Source organism: Stegostoma tigrinum, chromosome 36 (assembly GCF_030684315.1).
Source record: "Stegostoma tigrinum isolate sSteTig4 chromosome 36, sSteTig4.hap1, whole genome shotgun sequence".
NCBI classification, from domain to species: Eukaryota; Metazoa; Chordata; class Chondrichthyes; order Orectolobiformes; family Stegostomatidae; genus Stegostoma; species Stegostoma tigrinum.
The window spans coordinates 577,171-598,767 of record NC_081389.1 but is presented as its reverse complement, the minus strand read 5'-3'; the positions used below and the strand labels follow the sequence as shown (position 1 = coordinate 598,767).

At 44.2% G+C, this 21,597-nt stretch overlaps 1 protein-coding gene across 1 annotated transcript in view; it reads right to left on the bottom strand.

The window, feature by feature from the left end:
* The window catches only part of herc1 (HECT and RLD domain containing E3 ubiquitin protein ligase family member 1), a 339,275-nt gene that overhangs the window by 70,337 nt on the left and 247,341 nt on the right, over positions 1–21,597 (bottom strand). The window contains exons 57-59 of the mRNA XM_059640184.1: positions 17,652–17,772; positions 12,444–12,590; positions 9,686–9,787 (exon numbers count right to left, since the gene is read on the bottom strand). Of these exons, the coding sequence (XP_059496167.1) occupies positions 9,686–9,787; positions 12,444–12,590; positions 17,652–17,772 (370 nt within the window). The remainder of the gene's footprint in view (positions 1–9,685; positions 9,788–12,443; positions 12,591–17,651; positions 17,773–21,597) is intronic.

Genomic DNA, 21,597 nt, shown 5'->3' with positions numbered 1-21,597 from the left:
GCTGACTCTCCTGACACAGACTCACAAGCTGAGCCAAGGCTCCAGGTTCAGGTCACAGTGATCATGGGGGACTTCAATATGCAGGTGGATTGGGTGAATAATGTTGCTGGTGGATCCAAAGAAAGAGAATTCATGGAATGTTTGCAGGATGGCTTTTTGGAACAGCTTGTGATGGAGCCCAGAAGGGAGCAGGCTATTCTGGACTTAGTGCTATGTAATGAGCATGACTTTATAAAAGACCTTAAAAGTAAGGGAACACTTAGGAGGCAGCGATCATAATATGGTAGAGTTCAGTCTGCAGTTTGAAAGAGAGAAGGCAAAATCGGATGTAATGGTGTTACAGTTAAATAAAGGTAATTACAGGGGCATGAGAGAGGAATTGATGAAAATCGACTGGAAGCAGAGCCTAGCGGGGAAGACAGTAGAGCAACAATGGCAGGAGATTCTGGGTGTAACTGAGGACACAGTACAGAGGTTCATCCCAAAGAAAAGAAAGATTATTCGGGGTGGGATTAGACAGCCATGGCTGACAAAGGAAGTCAGGGAATGTATCAAAGAAAAAGATACAGCCTATAAAGTGGCCAAGAGCACTGGGAAATCAGAAGATTGGGAAGGCTACAAAAACAGACAGGGGATAACAAAGAGGGAACTAAGGAAGGAGAGGATCAAATATGAAGGTAGGCTAGCTAGTAATAGTGGAAATGATAGTAAAAGTTTCTTTCAATACAAAAGAAACAAACGAGAGACAAAAGTAGATATTGGGCCGCTCCAAACTGATGCTGGAAGGCTACTGATGGGAAATAAGGAAATAGCTGAAGAACTTAAGTACTTTGCGTCAGTCTTCACAGTGGAAGACATGAGTAGTCTGCCAACAATTAGGGAGAGCCAGGGGGCAGAGTTGAGTATGGCAGGCATTACAAAAGAGAAAGTGCTAGAAAAGCTAAAGGGTCTAAAAATTGATAAATCTCCTGGCCCTAATGGGCTACATCCTAGAGTTCCAAGGGAGGTGGCTGAGGAAATAGCGGAGGCTTTGGTTGTGATCTTTCAAAAGTCACTGGAGTCAGGGAAAGTCCCAGATGATTGGAAAATTGCTGTTGTAACTCTCTCGTTTAAGAAAGGATCAAGGCAAAAGATGGAAAATTACAGGCCGATTAGCCGAACCTCGGTAGTTGGTAAAATTCTAGAATACATTGTCAAGGATGAGATTTCTAAATTCCTGGAAGTACAGGGTCAGATTAAAACAAGTCAGCATGGTTTTAGTAAAGGGAGGTCGTGCCTGACAAACCTGTTGGAATTCTTTGAAGAGGTAACAAGCATGTTAGACCAGGGAAACCCAGTGGATGTTATCTATCTAGACTTCCAAAAGGCCTTTGATACCGTGCCTCACGGGAGGCCGCTGAGCAAGGTGAGGGCCCATGGTGTTCGAGGTGAGCTTGGATTGAGGATTGGCTGTCTGACAGAAGGCAGAGAGTTGGGATAAAAGGCTCTTTTTCGGAATGGCAACTGGTGACGAGCGGTGTCCCGCAGGGTTCAGTGTTGGGGCCACAGCTGTTCACCTCATATATTAATGATGATCTGGATGAAGGGACTAGGGGCATTCTGGCGAAGTTTGCCGATGATACGAAGATAGGTGGACAGGCAGGGTAGTACTGAGGAGGTGGGGAAGCTGTAGAAAGATTTAGACAGATTAGGAGAGTGGTCCAGGAAATGGCAGATGAAATTCAATGTGAGTAAATGTGAGGTTTTGAACTTTGGAAAAAAGAATATAGGCACGGACTATTTTCTAAACGGTGAGAAAATTCACAAATCAGAAGTGCAAAGGGATCTGGGAGTGTTGGTCCAGAATTCTCTAAAGGTTAACTTGCAGGTAGAGTCTGTAATTAAGAAAGCAAATGTAATGTTGTCGTTTATCTCAAGAGGGTTGGAATATAAAAGCAATGTGCTTCTGAGGCTTTACAAGGCTCTAGTTAGGCCCCATTTAGAATACTGTGTCCAATTTTGGGCCCCACACCTCAGGAAGGACATACTAGCCCTGGAGCGTGTCCAGCGGAGATTCACACGGACGTTCCCTGGAATGGTAGGTTTAACGTATGATGAACGGCTAACGATCCTGGGATTGTACTCATTAGAGTTGAGAAGGTTGAGCGGAGATCTATTAGAAACTTACAAGATAATGTATGGTTTAGAAGGGGTGGACGCTAGGAAGTTGTTTCCGTTAGGCGGGGAGACTAGGACCCGTGGGCACAGCCTCAAAATTAGAGGGGGTAAATTTAAAACTGAAACGAGACGACATTTCTTCAGCCAGAGAGTGGTGGGCTTGTGGAATTCATTGCCGCAGAGTGCAGTGGAGGCCGGGACGTTGGATGCCTTCAAGGCAGAGATCGACAAATTCTTGATCTCAAAAGGAATCAATGGCTATGGGGTGAGTGCAGGGAAGTGGTGTTGAAATACCCATCAGCTGTGATTTAAATGGCGGAGTGGACTTGATGGGCCAAAAGGTCTTACTTCCACTCCTATGTCTTATGGTCTTATGGACTAGGTTTGATACTCGAAGGAGCATCAGTGCAAGAGACAATGGCGGACCCCAATGACCGAAGTCTGACAGGAGCATTTGGAGAAGCATCAGATGGAGGACAGGGGGGTCAGAATCCATACATCTCCTGGCCTATGGCTCCAGCTTGGACACAGCAGCCATGATTGTGGCAGTGGTGGAGGACCATAACCAAGACCCCAGAGGCCATTACAGAGATACAAGAGGCCATAACAGAGATTCTGGGCAATGAGCTCTATGGTGGTAATGTCTTGCCCTATATTCAGTGTTTCAAGACATCGCCATAACATACAAAAATATTTTTTCTTTTAGCACATATGTGACAATAAATCTAAATCTAAAAACATTCTAAAGTCAAGAAAAGTCTGAATGAACAGTTGGTGGCATACACTCACTTCTATACTGCAGTGAGGCCTCAACTCTGTATCAGTGGCTTGTAAGAGCATGCAAGGAATCTCATCAACAATGTCTCTGCCACATCTTTCAGTGTAGGGGCTGTTGAACAAATACAATTGCCTTTCTTGAGGCAAAGTGAACTGTGGATGAAGGCACACTGTCTCAACGGCCAAGAAATGTCTCCCCATCTAATCTTGTTCTCTGAAGTCAAACTGAACGTGTTCTAAGGAAGAAGAACAAAAAGACTCTGAAGCTCTTGTTGAAGCGCAACAGGACTGACATTAATGATTGGTAGGACCTTACTACCAATCATTTAGAATGGTGACAATTTGTCCATCAAGCTGGAACAGGCTTCAAGTCCAAATGCCTCCATGTTTGTGCATAATTTGTGGGATGTGTACATTGCTGGTTGGCCAACATTTATTACCAATCCCCAGCTGCTGTTGAGAAGATGGTGATGAGCTGCTTTCTTGAACTGTTGCAGTCTACTTGTTGTGAACTGACCCACAATGCCATGCCGGTGGGAATTCCAGGATTTTGACCCAGTGACAGCGGAGGAATGGCAATATGTTTCCAAGTCAGGATGGTGAGTGGCTTGAAGCAGAACGTGAAGGTGGTGGTGATCTCATGTATCTGCTGCCCTTGACTTTCTAGATGGAAGTGGGTGTTGGATTGGAAGGAGCTGTCTGTGGATCATTGGTGAATTTCTGTAGACCATCTTATAGATAGTACACATTGCTGCAACTGAGTGTCGGAGATGGAGGGAGAGGATGCTTATGACTGCAGTGCCAATCAAATAGGCTGGTTTCTCCTGGATGATGTCAAACTTCTTGAATGTTGCTGGAGCTGCACCTGACATTCCTGACTTATGCTTTGTAGATGGTGGACAGACTTCTGGGAAGTGAGGAGTGAGTTACTTGCTGTAGTATTCCTCGCCTCTGACCTTTTCTTGTAGCCACTGTACTTTTGTGGTGAGTCAAGTTGACTTTCTAGTCAATGATAACCTTCAGATGTTGACAGTGGGGGATTCAGTGATGATAATACCATCAGATGTCAAGGGACGGTGGTTACACGGTCTCTTATTAATGATGGTCATAGCCTGGCATTTGTCTGACGTGAATGTTACTTGCCACTAATCAGTCCAAGACTGGATATTGTCCAGATCTTGTTGCATATGAAGATGGACTGTTTCAGTACCTGAGGAGTCGTGAATGGTGCTGAACATTGCACAATGATCAGCAAACATCTCCACTTCTTGTGATTGTGGGGGGGGGGGGTAGTGATTAATGAAACAGCTGAAGATAATTGGGCCTAGGACACTGCCCTGAGGAACTCCTGCAGAGACACCCTGGAGCTGAGACGATTGACTTCCAACAACCACAATCATCTGTCTGTGTGTCAGATATGATTCCAACCAGAGTTTGTCCCCTGATACCCACTGATTCCATCTTTGCTCGGGCTCCTTCCCTTTTTTTTTCCAAAGTCTGTAATGAGGTCAGGAGCTGATTGGCCTTGGCGGAACCCAAACTGGGTATCACTGAGCAAGTTATTGCTGAGCAGGTTCTGCTTGACAGCACTACTAAAGACACCTTTCATCAATTTATTGATGATTGAGAGTAGACTGACGGAATGGTAATTGGGCAGGTTGCATTCGTACTGGAACAGCTTGGCTAGCTGAGCAGAAAAGGTCTGGAGCACAAGTCTTCAGTACTATTGCCGGACTGTTGTCAGGGCCTGTAGCTTTTGCAACACTTAGTGTCTCCAATCATTTTTCGATATCACGTGGAATGAATCAAATTGGCTGAGGATTGCCACCTCGAAGACTGGAGACCACTGAAGAAGGCCAAGAGGGATCACTCACTTCTACTGAAGATTGCTGCGAAAGCTTCAGCCTTATCTTTTGCACTGCTGTGCTGTTCCATCATCAAGGATGGGGATTTTTGTGTAGCCTCCTTCTCCAGTGAGTTGTTTAATTGTCCACCACCAATCATGACTGAATGTGGCAGGACTGCAGAGCTTATATTTGATCTTTTGGTTGTGGGATCGCTCAGTTAAATGACTTGTTGCTTATGCTATTTGGCATGCTAGTCCTATTTAGTGGTTTCACCAGGTTGATACCTCACCTATAGGCATGGTGCTACTCCTGGTATGCCCTCTTGCACTCTCCATTGAACCAATATTGAATGTCGAGACAGAGTGGGAGGCACAAAAGGAAGAAACTCCTGAACTTTAGATCCAACTTCCACATAGAACAGCGTGCTCCTTATGTTCAAAGACCTGAAAGTCAAGAATTGGCCTGGGATACTAGGAACTGCTAATGCTGGAGAATATGAGATAACAAGGTGTAGAGGTGGATGAACACAGCAGGCCAAGCAGTATCATAGGAGCAGGAAAGCTGACGCTTCGGGCCTAGATCCTTGTTCTGTTATATGGAGTCCCATGGCAGAAAATCATGATCCTGAGCCATCATCCTCAAATTGAAAACAGTGAATAATCATATACTTAACGTTTGCTCATATGTTCGCTACACCTTTAGAATTGTGAACCAGCAGCATAACCAATGTTGTTCTACATAAACACAGCTTTTAAGACTGCAAACTTCTTTTAAATCAGTAATGGCTATAATTTTAAATGGTAGGAGGAGAGGAGGAGAAGGGACTGAAAATGCAACAATATTGCGCAAGATAATCTCCAACTCACAAACAATGCAGCAGCTCAGTTTTGTGATGGTATACTCCTGTGAAGCAAATCAGCCAAAATAACTGTAGAATTTGTAAACATCATTGCCAATATTAACAAAATTAGGACAAATGCTGAGAATGAGCTTTTCTATACAAATTAGAAAACATCGATTTGTTATAGATGTTGAAGAAAGCAAAACCAAGATTGAAGTAAGAGATAACAAGGTGTAGAGCTGGATGAACACAGCAGGCCAAGCAGCATATCAGAAGTAGGAGAGCTGACGTTTGGGCCTAGACCCTTTATCAGAAAAGGGGGAGGGGGAGGGGAAGAGGGTTCTGAAATAAACAGGGAGAGATGTGGAGGCGGATCAAAGATGGACAGAGAAGAAGATAGGTGGAGAGGAGACAGACAAGTTAAAGAGGCGGGGATGGAGCCAGTAAACAAGAAGCAAACCAAGATCGAAGTGTTCAATTTTAAGAGTCTGTTGTGTGCTGAGAAGCAAACTCTGATGCCCTCTACCCAGACAGTAATGGTGACTGCTCAGAACCTTGAAGTACTTACGGACATATTGAACTTTTAATTCCAGTATTTTCTTTAAAAAGGGTTACTACATCCAAAAGCTAGTGGCAAATGTAAATTCAGTGACTGTCTCACGTTATTCTGAGTGGGTCATGGAATGTCATACTGTACAAGAGTTGAGGAAACTTCAAACAAAACTGAGGAAGGAGGGAGAGATAATGGGAAACTGACTACCCAGTCCCACTGAGCAGGAAGCCATCTCCTGCACATATGATTGTGTTTTACCCTTCGAGGAATGGGCAGTCATAGAGGTCTACAGCACAGAGAAAGGCCTGTTGAAATATTCTTCCCATTTTACAACTATTTGGCCCATAATCTTGAATGCTTTAGCATTACAAGAGCACATGTAAATATTTCTTCTGCCCTCAAGGCAATGAGTTCTAGACTCACATCATCCTCAAGGTGAAAAAGTATTTTCCTCATATCACCTCTCAATTTCTTCCCTTCACCTTAAATCCATGCCTCCGTCACTGATCTCTCCACCAAGTGGCTTTTTTTCTGTCTACCCTCTTATGTCTCTTAATTTTATACAGCTCAATTATGTTGTCTTTTAATCTCCCCTGTTCTAAGAAAAACAAGCCCAGTCTACTCAATCTCTCCTCATAATTAAATTTCTCTAACCCATGCACCCCCCTGGCAAATTTGTTTTACATTGTTATCACATTCCTCCTATGAATTCCAGAACTGCATGCAATGCTTCAGCTGTGGCCACCCCAACTTTTTACACAGTTCCAGCATAACATCCCTGCTCTCATGCTCTGTGTCTCGAATAATAAGGGCAAGTACACTATATGCTTTCATAGCCAAATTATCGACCTATTTTCTGTGCCTTAAGGGACCTCTTATCCTAGATTTTTCCCAGGGTCCTACTGCTCATGAATTTCCCTGCCTTGTTTATCCTGCCCAGGTTCATCACCTCACATCACATCACCTCAATAGATTGCATTCCATTTGTCAATTATCAGCCCATCCGACCACCACATTATATCCTTTTGTATTCCAATCCTTCTCATTATTTACCATTCCACCAAATTGGTATCATCTGTAAACTTACAGATCAACACTCCCACGTTCAAACCTAAAATGATTCACTCACATAGACCACAAACAGCAAGGGCTCCAAGTGACCCACTGGATCCAGACTTCCAGTCGGAACAACACCCCTCAACCATCACCATCTGCTTCCTGCCACTCAGCCAAGCGTGGATTCAATTTACCAAATTTCCTCAGATTCCAAGAGCACTTACATTTGCTTTTGATCTCCCACGTGGAACCCCATCAAAAGGCTTACCGAAGTCCAAGTAGATGACTTCAAAAGCATTTTTCTCATTTGCACACCTAGTCACGTCCTTGTTAAATTCAGTCAAGGTGGTCAGACCTGACTTCCTCTTAAAGCCATGCTGACTGTTCTTGATTAGTCCCTGCCTCTCTCCAAATGCAAATTAATTTTGTCCCTCAGAACTGCTTCAAATAGTTTCCCCACCTGCAAGATTAGCCCAACTCAGACTGTATTTTCCTGCTTTGTCCCTTGCTTCTTTAATGGTACAACACTGGCTGTCTTCCAGCACTGTTCAATTGTCCAGAGAGGAATTGAACATTCTTGCAAGTACTCCTGCTATATCTTCCTTTCCCTCACTTAACAGCCTGTAATACAATATACAAAACGGCTATACAAAAATGGGGTTACTGCTAGTCTGTATGTACTAGTAACCGGATGTGCAAACGTGATCTAACATAGTGTGAAAGTCACAGCTTGGGAACAGCCATTTAATACTGCTGTGCTGCACATAAAGAAGTTGAAAAGACCATCTCTTGCTCTGAGCAATGCCAACCAGCCATCATTGAAAGGAACCATGACAAAAGATTTTCAGTCAAACTGCAAATAAACCGATCATGAAATTGTTTCAGAGATAGTAGGAACTGCAGATGCTAGAGAATCTTAGATAACAACGTTTAGAGCTGGATGAACACAGCAGGCCAAGCAGCATCAGAGGAGCAGGAAGGCTGACGTTTCAGGCCTAAGAGTCTAGACCTTGTTATCTCTAATCATGAAATTGGCTGTTAATTATCAATCTTAACATTTCTGGTGCTCTCCAAGTTCATGATTGCTTCGAAGACTGATCCATATATATTTCTATTTTTTTCGGATTTACAACTAATCCCTAATCTGTGCTATACATATTGCTTCTTATTTCACAGCATTTATGTTGTCTTTCTAAACTAATAAACTCACTCTTAAATCAAGAAAACCCAATTAAACTAGCTCCTTTTAAAACAAAAATATATTTGGTCTAGGAGAAAGGGATCCAAAAGGGTACATTGTTGTGAATAGCTGAGGAGGCAAATGAATAAAGAAAGGGAGCCAGTTGATTCATCTTCATCTGGGAGCTTAATGATTTGCAATATCCCATTTGGAACTGGGGATTGGTCAACACTGCCAATCAAGGATGCTGTTAGTCATTTAAATAAGAAGATACTCACTGTATTTAATAAAATGTGAGGCTGGATGAACACAGCAGGCCAAGCAGCATCTCAGGAGCACAAAAGCTGACGTTTCGGGCCTAGACCCTTCATCAGAAAATACTCACTGTATTTGTTTTGTTTATCTTTGAAACTTATCTTTATAAAAGGAAACAGTGAATGGCAGTAGAATTTTTGCAATACTCATAATTGTAATGATGTTTCTGGTTCAAGCAAGGCTGAAGCCAAAGGTTGTACATATGATAAGTAGAAATGAATTCAATAATTTTTTGCAAGGAAATAGACAGAATGCAGAACTCACCACCAAACTGAATGATGGAGGATCAGATCATTTTAGCCAAAAGAAAATAGATAACTAACAAGTTAGAAGACGGAAAAGAAAGATATGATTATGCCATGGGATTTTTTTCTTTATTCAACCATGGGATGAGGGTGTCGCTGTCCACGTAGCATTTTTGTCCACCCCCTATAGTCACAGTCATTGCTGTGGGTCTGGAGTCACAGGTAAGCCAGACCAAGTAAGGACAGCAGTTTCAACCCCTAAAAGGACGTTAGTGAACCAGATGGGTTTTTCCTGATGATCGACAATGCATTCATGGACAACGTTAGATTGTTAATTCCAGATATTTATTGAATTTAAATTCCACCATCTGCCATTGAGGGATTTGAACTCAGGTCCCCAGAACATTATCTGGTTCTCTGGATTAACAGTCCAGTGACAATACCAGTGGGCCATTGCTTTGCCTTGCGCAAGGTTGAGGTTGGTTCACTCGGAGCATGAACACTGGCATTGATCTACTGGATCAAATAGCCTGGTCCTGTGCTGAAGTCCGACCTAACCAAAATTAAGAGTCCTGAGCTTGAGGACCCCTAATGACGATACATGTTCCAAAACTATCAAATCGGTCATCGTTTTGAAAACCTTAGTCCTCAAGTATTCAAACTGATGTCAGGGAATGCGTAGAAAAAAAATTATGCCGCAATTTTGGTCCCCACCTTTGACCGATTGGAACAAGCTGCAACGCCAACATCAGGAATCCAGGTTGTATTCTGAATAGCACCAGATCCAGTCACTACACTCTGTAGCACGCTACCATCCTGGGTTAGTAACAAGAAAAAAGTAAATGAGAAAGGGTCACTGGCTGCTGGGAAGACAAGTTTGTAGCTATATTTACTTCTAAGCAGCAAAATTAGTTGTGCAAATGTTAAATTTAGGAAACAGAGATCACTGTTTGCACCCCACTCTGATTTATCTGCATGCACTGAAGAGTGTCAGGAAGGCCTGAAAAGAGATAATAAGGAGAATCCTTGGGGAAAACCTTTGAAGGTGCACATAACTACTGATCAGGTGTACAAATGTGGAGCCTGATTTAATGGGTAAAGGAGTTTCCTGCTTGTCTTCAAAACAGCCATCACCAGAAAAAGGGTAACGCACCTCAGTTTGGACAGCTACCTCGGAGCCATTCAACACCAAGGAATGCTTTAGCAGCTCCAGTGGGAATTGTGACCAAAAACGGGACTGCAATCTATCCCAGAAACCAAAGAGGTAAGAGCTAGATGCAAAGTCAATCTTTTCGAACTTTACAGGGCCAAGCCTCGGATGAAGGGGCAGGTGCAAAGCATAGGTCGAGGGGGTACTCAGAAAAGGAACCTGTGAAGGAGATATCTTCAACTACCCCCAACACACCCCATCCTCAACACCACCACTCTTTCCTGCCAAAGTGCACCAACCTGCTAGTTTCCAGCACTCCCCAGCCCAGTTAAACAAATTGTTGTCTGAGCAGGGAGTGGCTTTGAAAAGGCATTAGTTGGCCACGAAAGCTTCAATTGTGACAAGGGCAGCTATGGTCTCACCCATCGTATGTAAAAGTGTGATAAGGTTGGGCAGGTAGACAGTGAGGAGAAAAGAAATTACCCATGGAATTTTATGGCACTTTGTCCCTCTCTGGCACACTTGCCCACAGGGATAAAACTTTTAGTGAATCTTCCAAAAATAAAATGAAGTGAAGGAAGACATACTAGTTTTTTTAAAATTTAGCTTTTTCAGCAAACAGAAAACCATCAAAACTACGCAATATATAAATCTAAAATATGATGTGGGAAATTCAAGAAAAAAACTAGGCTTTTTGGTAAATGTCCTGAATTAGTTCGTTTTTGATAAACTGACACTTTACTTTAGAAACAACACAAGTCATATTAAAGATAATGGGAACTGCAGATGCTGGAGAATTCCAAGATAATAAAATGTGAGTCTGGATAAACACAGCAGGCCAAGCAGCATCTCAGGAGCACAAAAGCTGACGTTTCGGGCCTAGACCCTTCATCAGAGAGGGGGATGGGGAGAGGGAACTGGAATAAATAGGGAGAAAGGGGGAGGCGGACCGAAGATGGAGAGTAAAGAAGATAGGTGGAGAGAGTACAGGTGGGGAGGTAGGGAGGGGATAGGTCAGTCCAGGGAAGACGGACAGGTCAAGGAGGTGGGATGAGGTTAGTAGGTAGATGGGGGTGCGGCTTGGGGTGGGAGGAAGAGATGGGTGAGAGGAAGAACAGGTTAGGGAGGCAGAGACAGGTTGGACTGGTTTTGGGATGCAGTGGGTGGGGGGGGAAGAGCTGGGCTGGTTGTGTGGTGCAATGGGGGGAGGGGACGAACTGGGCTGGTTTAGGGATGCAGTTGGGGAAGGGGAGATTTTGAAACTGGTGAAGTCCACATTGATACCATTAGGCTGCAGGGTTCCCAGGCGGAATATGAGTTGCTGTTCCTGCAACCTTCGGGTGGCATCATTGTGGCACTGCAGGAGGCCCATGATGGACATGTCATCTAAAGAATGGGAGGGGGAGTGGAAATGGTTTGCGACTGGGAGGTGCAGTTGTTTGTTGCGAACTGAGCGGAGGTGTTCTGCAAAGCGGTCTCCAAGCCTCCGCTTGGTTTCCCCAATGTAGAGGAAGCCACACCGGGTACAGTGGATGCAGTATGCAGTGGATGTGGTATACTGCATCCACTGTACCCGGTGTGGCTTCCTCTACATTGGGGAAACCAAGCGGAGGCTTGGAGACCGCTTTGCAGAACACCTCCGCTCAGTTCGCAACAAACAACTGCACCTCCCAGTCGCAAACCATTTCCACTCCCCCTCCCATTCTTTAGATGACATGTCCATCATGGGCCTCCTGCAGTGCCACAATGATGCCACCCGAAGGTTGCAGGAACAGCAACTCATATTCCGCCTGGGAACCCTGCAGCCTAATGGTATCAATGTGGACTTCACCAGTTTCAAAATCTCCCCTTCCCCAACTGCATCCCTAAACCAGCCCAGTTCGTCCCCTCCCCCCATTGCACCACACAACCAGCCCAGCTCTTCCCCCCCCACCCACTGCATCCCAAAACCAGTCCAACCTGTCTCTGCCTCCCTAACCTGTTCTTCCTCTCACCTATCCCTTCCTCCCACCCCAAGCCGCACCCCCATCTACCTACTAACCTCATCCCACCTCCTTGACCTGTCCGTCTTCCCTGGACTGACCTATCCCCTCCCTACTTCCCCACCTATACTCTCTCCACCTATCTTCTTTACTCTCCATCTTCAGTCCGCTTCCCCCTCTCTCCCTATTTATTCCAGAGCCCTCACCCCATCCCCCTCTCTGATGAAGGGTCTAGGCCCGAAACGTCAGCTTTTGTGCTCCTGAGATGCTGCTTGGCCTGCTGTGTTCATCCAGCCTCACATTTTATTATCTTACAAGTCATATTAATCTAATTTCTTACCCACAGTGACCAAATGTTCATTAGTCCACCAAGTCCTCCAGATACTAAGACCAGTCCGTCAGGGCTAAAAGTTACAGTGCGCACTGGAGTGATGTGCCCCTTCAGTTGATAGATGCATGTTGCCTCCCCAACTTTTTTACATCCACTCTTCAAATTCCATTACAATAAAATTAAAAATACAAACATTAATACTTATTCTTCAAAATATATTAGAACCGAAGACAAGGATTATTCATATATAGAGAAAGTTTATAAAGGCATAACTATCCTTTGTCAATTATCTAAAATCAGCAATTGATGCATAAGCATTATTTACAGGTCTATTAAGACATATTCCACAGAATTAAAAACAAACAGCTCAATTATAATACACTAAGTAAAAAAAAACCTTCCACAGCTGTGCACTTAAAAAGCTGAAAATAATCGGGGAAGTCAATTTTTTTTCGTGGATGGTAAATCATTTAACCAGTTCAATATAATCTTCCAAGGAGGAAATGCACCTGGATATAGAGGAGCCTGTAGCTATACTGCACTTGGATTCTCAGAAGGCAGTTGATAGGGTGCCAAATGTAAGGTTTATTGCAGAAAATAAAAGCTCTTGGTACAAGAGCAAGTATATTAGCATGGATAGAAGATTGGCTAGTTGGCAGAAACTGCATATGCTTAAATAAGTCCATGTGTAATTGGCAGGATGTGGCCATTAAGAGTTTTGCAGGAGTCTATTCTGGAGCCTTAAACATTTTATATCAATTACTTAGATGAAGGGAACAAAACCACGGTAGCTGAATTTTTTGATGACATGAAGGCAGGTAGGAAAGCATGCTGTGAAGATGACAGAAGGAGTTTGCAGAAGGATATAGATAGGTTGAATGAGTAGGAAAAAAAAACTGAAAGATAGAGTATAATCGGGAATAATAATAGATGTGGCATGGTGGCTCAGTGGTTAGCACTGTTGCCACACAGTGCCAGGACTTTATTCCACCCATGGGTGACTGTTGTGTGGAGTTTGCATGTGCTCCTTGTGTCTGCATGAGTTTCCTCCAGGTGCTCCTGTTTCCTCTCACAGTCCACTGATGTGCAAATTAGGTGGATTGGTTGTGCTAAATTGTCCGTAGTATGTAGGCTAAGTGGATTAGCTATAGGAAATGTGGAGTCGGGGATGGGTCTGTATGGGATGTTCTTTGGATGGTTGGTGTGGGCTGAATGACCTGATCTCCATGTTGTAAGCATTTTATGTTTGTATACAGGTTCCATGCAGCGTATGAACTATCACTAATATGAGGCAGAGAATACACCTGTATCTTCATAAGGAGATTGTGTTAGAGTCCGACTGATCTGCCACTGGACTGGGTGGAGTTCAAGGGATAAGGTGGGATGGCTGTGTCTGAATGGGATGCTCTCGAGAGGGTTGATGTGGACTTGATGGGCCAAAGACTGGTTTCCATTCTGCAGGGATTCTATGATTCTACAACGTGGGAAAATAGAAACTTCACTTGGTAGAAGGCATGAAATAGCAGGATAACAAAGTGTGGGGCTGGATGAACACAGCAGGCCAAGCAGCATCTTAGGAGCACAAAAGACCCTTCTTCAAGATCCTTTTCTGAAGGGTCCAGGCCCGAAATGTCAGCTTTTGTGCTCCCAAGATGCTGCTTGGCCTGCTGTGTTCATCCAGCTCCACACTTTGTTATCTCAGATTCTCCAGCATCTGCAGTTCCCATTATCTATGAAATAGCAGGACATCACTTATATGGCAAACAATTTTGGAGAGAGGTTTAAGTATTCTGTTGCCTAAGTCACAAAGAATTAGAATGCATGTACATGTGTTTAATCCTGAAAGGTGTGGGATTTTTCCATTATGGCCAATGGAACTGAACCTAAAAGTAAGGTGTTATACTTCAATTTTACAGGACGTTGACGAGACCAAAGCTAAAATAGTGCGTGCAGTTTTGGTCCCTTTATTTAAAGGAAGGATTACTATTTTGGAAGCGATACTGAAGAGGTTTACTAGGTGGACGTGTGGAATAACATGGTTGTCTTATGAGGATATGCTTGTTTACATTATGGTTTAGAAGTATGTTTGCCATTGCTTAATCCATTGTCATCCCTTTTATGCCAGAGAGGAATAAATAAATAGTAGTTGCAGTTCTGCCCATGCGTTCCTTGAATGTTCGCCATTGCCTATCCATTGTCATCCCTTTTAAGTAAACCTCCCCAATCTACCACAGCCAATTCACACCTCACATCTTTGTAGTTTCCTTTGTTAAGATTCAGCAACCTAGACACTAAATCAACTACTTTACTCTCCATCTTGATTAAAAAAAAATGTACCGTGGTATGGTCGCTCATCCCTAAGAGGTCTCGCACAGCTAGACTGGTAATGATTCCCTTCTCATTATACAGTACCCAGTCTAAGATGGCCTGCTGTCTAGTTGGTTCCTCCACATACTGGTCAAGAAAACTGTCCCATATATACTCCCAGGGATTCCTCCTCCGCAGCATTGTGGCTAATTTGTTTTGCCCAATCTATGTGCAGATTAAAATCACCCATGATCACCAATATTCTTTTATCATATGCATTTCCAATTTCCAGTTTAATGTCATTCCCAACATTACCACTGCAGTTTGGGGGGTGTATATACGATAACCACAATCATCTTTTCCCCTTGGTATTTCTCAACTCTAGACTGTAGATGCCATGTAGACTCCACATCGTCAGAGTTAACATCCTTTCTCACTATTGTGTTAATTTCCTCTTTAACCAGAAATGCCACTCCACCACCTTTTTTCTTTTTTCCCATTCCTCCTAAATATTGAATATCCTGGGACATTCAGTTCCCAGCCCTGGTCAACCTGTAGCCATGTGTCCATAATCCCAATTATATCATACCTGTTTACATTTATCTGCACAATTAGCTCAACCACTGTATTATACATCCTTCATGTATCTTTTTAACATTGTTGGTCGCGTTTTTATTTTTCTCAATAGCCCTGTTTGAATTTTGTCTTTGGTTTCTCTGTCTCTCACTTTTCTTATTGTCTACCTTTTGTGTTTGTTCTTACTCCCTCCTTCTTTGACTCCTTACATAGGTCCCCATCCCCTAGCACATTAGTTTAAACCCTCCTGAACTGCTCTGGCAAACACTTCCCCGGGACATCAGTCCCAGTCCTGCCCTGATCTTGTTTGGCTAGATCCTTCTGCAAGTAATGCTTTTAAAGGTTCTACCATTTATTGTATACTTCCCTCCTGCATTAGATCTTTCAAATTCATCACTGCACATTTGTCTGGATTAAACTCTGCCTGCCATTTCTGGGCCTGAGTCTCCAACCTACCTACATCCTTTGTATCCTTTAGCAAGCCTCATCACTACCCAAAGCCATTCCAATCTTCATGTCATCCACAAACTTAATAATCAGGCCAGCTACATTCTCCTCCAAATCGTTTACATATTACAAAACAACAGAGGTTCCAGGGTAACAAGGTGTACAGCTGGATGAACACAGCAGGCCAAGCAGCATCTTAGGAGCAGGAAAGCTGACGTTTCGGGCCTAGACCCTTCATCAGAAATGGGGGAGGGGAATAGGGTTCTGAAATAAATAGGGAGAGGGGGGAGGTGGATCGAAGATGGATAGAGGAGAAGATACGTGGAGAGGAGGCAGACAAGTTAAAGAGGCAGGGATGGAGCCAGTAAAGGGGAGTTAGGGAGGCGATTGGTCAGTCCAGGGAGGACAGACAGGTCAAGGGGGTGGGATGAGGTTAGTAGGTAGGAGATAGGGGTGCAGCCTCAGGTGGGAGGAGGGGATAGGTGAGAGCAAGAACTGGTTAGGGAGGCGCAGACGAGCTGGGCTGGTTTTGGGATGTGGTAGAGGAAGGGGAGACTTTGATGCTTGTGAAATCCACATTGTTACCATTGGGCTGCTGGGTTCCCAAGCGGAATATGAGTTGCTGTTCTTGTAACCTTCGGGTGGCATCGTTGGGGCACTGCAGGAGGCCCAGGATGGACATGTCGTCTGAGGAATGGCAATGGGAGTTGAAATGGTTCGCGACTGGGAGGTGCAGTTGTTTATTGTGAACTGAGCATAGGTGTTCGGCAAAGCAGTCCCCAATCCTCCGCTTGGTTTCTTCCCCGATGTAGAAGAGGCCACACCAGGTACGGCGGATGCAGTATATTACATTAGCAGATGTGCAGGTCAACCCCAGCACATGATCTGGGCAGAACACCACCGGTCACAGATCTCCAGTCAGGAACTTTTTGTTCCACTGCTACTTTGGCTTTTATGTCTGTGGCACTTCCTATCCAGCTCACCAACTTACAAGAGTCAGCCTGAGGAGCTGAATGGTCTACTTTTCCTCCTAATTGGTATTTTCTGAAACTAAGACCCTAAGTCTGAATAGATGGAGGAGATTCTGAAATCCAAATACTACTGCAGGAAAAACAAATGTCCTAGCTATTTTAACACTTGGGACTTAACAACAACCTACTGGTGCCTTTCCTCTGTTCCATGGGGTGGATTGGGGCAGGGGATTAGGTTCCTTTGTAGGATCCAGTGGAGCACATATCACTCATATTACTTCAGGCCCAAAAAGTGGAAAGAAAAATGCCTACTGCAGATGCCAGAGATCTGAAATAAACACAGGTAGTGCTGGAGAAACTCAGTATGTCTGGCAGCATCTGTGGAGGAGGAAAATAAGTTAATGTATTGAGTCCAATGTAGCTCTTCTTTGGGAGACATTTACCTATTTGGCCTCATTGGAGATTACCATTTGTTGACCTGATTGAGTTTGATGGCACAGCAGCAACACCTTCTTCACTCAATGTGCAGCTAAGATTGCCAATGAGCACTTACAGGTCGCATGCAAGATGAGCTTGAGCATGTTTGGCAGGTATATTTTATGCTTGTTCAGGGGAACAAGTTTAAAATGTTAACCGCTTGGATTCTGCTGGTGTTCAGGCCATGCAGTAATCAGGGTGATTGTAACTGCCCACTTGCCCCAATTTGGAAGAAATTGAAGTTATATCCACCTCTATGTGTATCAACGGTAAAGATCAAAAGTTAAGATGATGCCGGCAGCAGATATTTTCTTAACAAGATATTATTAGACAGATCAACATCAAGTAGATGTGAAGTATTTGTTCAGAAATCAACTAGTTATCCTTTGCTACTGTGTAAAATGCAACACCTGCTGGAGATGCTACTGATTAGTTTTACCTTCACTCGATTCTTGGATTCTTGTTCCCACCATTCATCTGAGCTGCTGGAAGTGGACTGTGATACCTTGAAAACATCTTGCGGGACAGTCCAGACACAAACCAAACCATTCTGACATCCACTAGCAAGAGATAACACATCACATTTTATTGCAAATATGACACTATCAAACTCTCAAGGCTTTTAAAGCTCAATAAAGACTTTAGTAATCTGTAAACATATTCAAGTTGATCAGGATAGCTGCTGGTTGTTGTTTGTAGCTTCTGATATTCCTATTATATTTAATATGTGCGGATGATTATTAGCAAGGCCATAAGCAAGAAGTAAAGGAATTCCTTGAAGGAGATGGTGACCAGTGTTGGGTGTTGTTCTACCCTTTTGATAAGTCACCAAATTGGCCCAGTGACAAAAGAAAATGTCAACAGAAAAAAACTGATCAGAGATCATGTCCAAAATGTGTCTGCAACATGACTGACTCAGATGGACAATTCATGGATATAGAGAAGACGCTAATCGGACTGGCAAATTAGTTTAGTGACAGTATACTAGCAGGTCCTTCTGTCGATACATCCAAACCTCACTGGTCATTGGATTATCCAAACAGCTGTCATGGCTCACTAGCAAGAGTGCAACTATGACTGAGTCCCATTATTCTAAAAAACATTACAAATCTGTAACCACCCAATTAAGTTGTCAAAACAATTAATGTGCCTGAATGACTACGATTCAAATAAAAGTAATTTGCAGCAGGCTTTGTTATTACCAAGAAAATAATTATTAATTGTGAATAAACATAAATCATAAACATAACGGAGGGGCCTTTGGCCTTGAGTTTATACCTCCAAAAATACAGGAAATCTACACGAGCTCCACTTTCCTGCACAGGCCTTTATCCTTGAATGTTATGACACTTCAACTGCTCATCAAGTATTTGAAAATTATGAGGTTACTCATCCCAACTATCCTCCCATGCAGTGCATTTCAGACCCTACGACTCTTTAGGTGAAGATTTTTATTCCTCTCAAATAACCTCTCAACACGCTGCCTCTCACCTTAACATTAACAAAGGTAACTGCTGTTTTCTATCCAACCTGTCCATGCCCCTCAATTTCATAAACCTCAATGAGATGTCCCCTCAACCGTCTCAATTCTGAAGAAAATAACCCAAGCTGAACCAGCTCTCTTGACAACTAAAATGCCCCATCCCAGGCAATGTCCTGGTGAGTGTTCTCTGCACCTCCTCCAATGCAATCATATACTTCCTACAGAGGTAACCAGAACTGCACATGGTACACAGCTGTGTAGCTCCAACAAAATCTCCCTGGTCAACTAATATATGTTATGACCGATAAAGGCAAGTGCCTTGAATGCCTTAACTACCCTAATTGATACGCCCTGATTCCTTCAAATATCTGTGGACAAGTATCCCCATATCCCTCTGCTCCTCAGAGCATCCTAACGTCTTGCCATTCACAGTCTTATTCCTTCCAAAATGCATCACCTCACACTCATTGACGTTAAGATCCATCTGTCATTAGTACACACTAATGAGACTAAGCGTCGGTTGTTCAGGGAGTGGATGCTCGTGGATATAGTGCCAATCAAATGGGCTGCTTTGTCTTGAATGGTGTCAAGCTTCTTAAAGTTGTTGGGGCTGCACTCATCCAGGCAAGTGGGGAGTATTCTATCACACTCCTGACTTGTACCTTGTAGATGGTGGACAGGCTTTGAGGAGTCAGGTAGGGAGTTACTTGCTGTAGTATTCCTAGCCTCTGACCTCTTTTTGCATGTCTTTATGTGGTGAGTTGAGTTGAGTTTCTGGTCAATGATAACCTTCAGGATGTTTATAGCCGGGGATTCAGTGTTGGTAATGCCATTGAATGTCAAGGGGTGGTGGTTAGATTGTCTCTAATTGGCAACGGTCATAGCCTGGCATTTGTGTGGCATGAATGTCACTTGCCACTTGGTAACCCAAGCCTGGATATTGTCCAGAATTTGTTGCATTCGAACATGGACTGCTTCAGTATCCGAGTCGTTGGATATAGTGCTGAACATTGCGCAATCATCTGCCAACATCCCCACTTCTGAGCTTATAACAGAGGGAAGGTGACAGATGAAGCAGCTGAGAATGGTTAAAGTCAGGGCATCACCCTGAGGAACTCTTACAGAGATGTCCAGAAGCTGAGTTGGCTGACCTCTGACAACCACAGCCATCTTCCGACGTTCAGCTAAGACTTGATATTTCATGCGTAGGCAATGGCCTAGCGGCATTATCGCTACAGTACTAGTCCAGAAACTCAGCTAATGTTCTGGAGACTTGTTTTTAAAAACAAAAATTAAATCCAGGTTAAAAAACATGGAATTAAGAATCTACAGATCACCATGAATCACTGTTACATGTCAGAAAAACCCATCTGGTTCACTAATGTCCTTCAGGGAAGGAAATCTCCCATTCTCACCTGGTCTGGCCTATACGTAACTCCAGACCCACAACCATGTAGTTGATTCTCAATTACCCTCAAACAGCTTAACAAACCAGTCAGTTGTACTGTAATAACAAGGTGTAGAGCTGCATGAACATAGCAAGCCAAGCAGCATGAGAGCAGCAGGAAGGCTGAGATTTCGGGCCGAGACCCTTCTTCAGAAATGGGGGAGGGAAAGGGGTTCTGAAATAAATAGGGAGAGGGGGGAGACGGATAGAAGATGGATGGAGGAGACATACAGGTCAGAGAGGCAGGGATGGAGCCAGTAAAAGGTGAGTGCAGGAGGGGAGGTAGGGAGGACGGACAGGTCAAGGGGGCGGGATGAGGTTAGTCGGTAGGAGGTGGCAGTGGGGCTTGAAGTGGGAGGAGGGGATAGGTGGGAGGTTAGAGAGGTGGGGAGAAGCTGGGCTGGTTTTGGGATGCGGTAGGGAGGGTGGAGATTTTGAAGCTGGTGAAATCCACATTGATACCACTGGGCTCCAGGGTCCCCAAGCGGAATATGAGTTGCTGTACCTGCAACCTTTGGGTAGCATCGTTATGGCACTGAAGGAGGCCCAGGATTGACATATCATCTGAGGAATGGGAAGAGGAGTTGAAATGATTCGTGACTGGGAGGTGCAGTTGTTTAGTGCGAACCGAGCGTTGATGTTCTGCAAGCCTCCGCTTGGTTTCTCCTATGTAGAGGAGGCCACAACAGGAACAGCGGATGCAGTTTACCACATGAATAAATCTGTAGGTGAACATCTGCTTGATGTGGAAAGTCATCTTGGGGCGTGGGATGGGGGGGGTGGGGTGTGGGGGAGAGGTGTGGGGCAGGTGTAGCACTTCCTGCTGTTGCAGGGAAAAGTGCCGGGTGTGGTGGGGCTGGAAGGGGGTGTGGAGCGGACAAGGGAGTCATGGAGAGAGTGGTCCCTCCTGAAGGGAGATAAGGGTGGGGAGGAAAAAATGTCTTCGGTGGTGGGGTTGGATTGCAGATGGTGGACACGTTGGAGGATAATGTGTTGGATCTGGAGGTTGGTGGGGTGGTAGATGAGGAAAAGGGGGGATTTCTGTTTTGGTTGTTATTGCGGAGAGGGGTGTTAGGGATGAGTTGCGGGAAATGCGGGAATCACGGTTGTGGGTGTTCTCGACAACTGAGGGGAGGAAGTCGTGGTCCTTGAAAAACGAGGGCATCTGAGATATACAGAAGTGGAATGCCTCATCTTGGGAGCAGATGCAGCGGAGGTGAAGGAATTGGGAATGGGGATGGCATTTTTGCAGGAAGGTGGCTGGGAGGAGGTATATTCTAGGTAGCTGTGGGAGTCGGTGGGCTTGAAATGGATATCGGTTTCTCGGTGTTTGTCAGAGATGGAGACAGAGGGGTCCAGGAAGGAGAGAGAGGAATTAGAGATGGTCCAGGTGAACTTAAGGTTGGGGTAGAAGGTGTTGGTGAAGTGGATGAACTGTTCCAGCTCCTTGTTGGA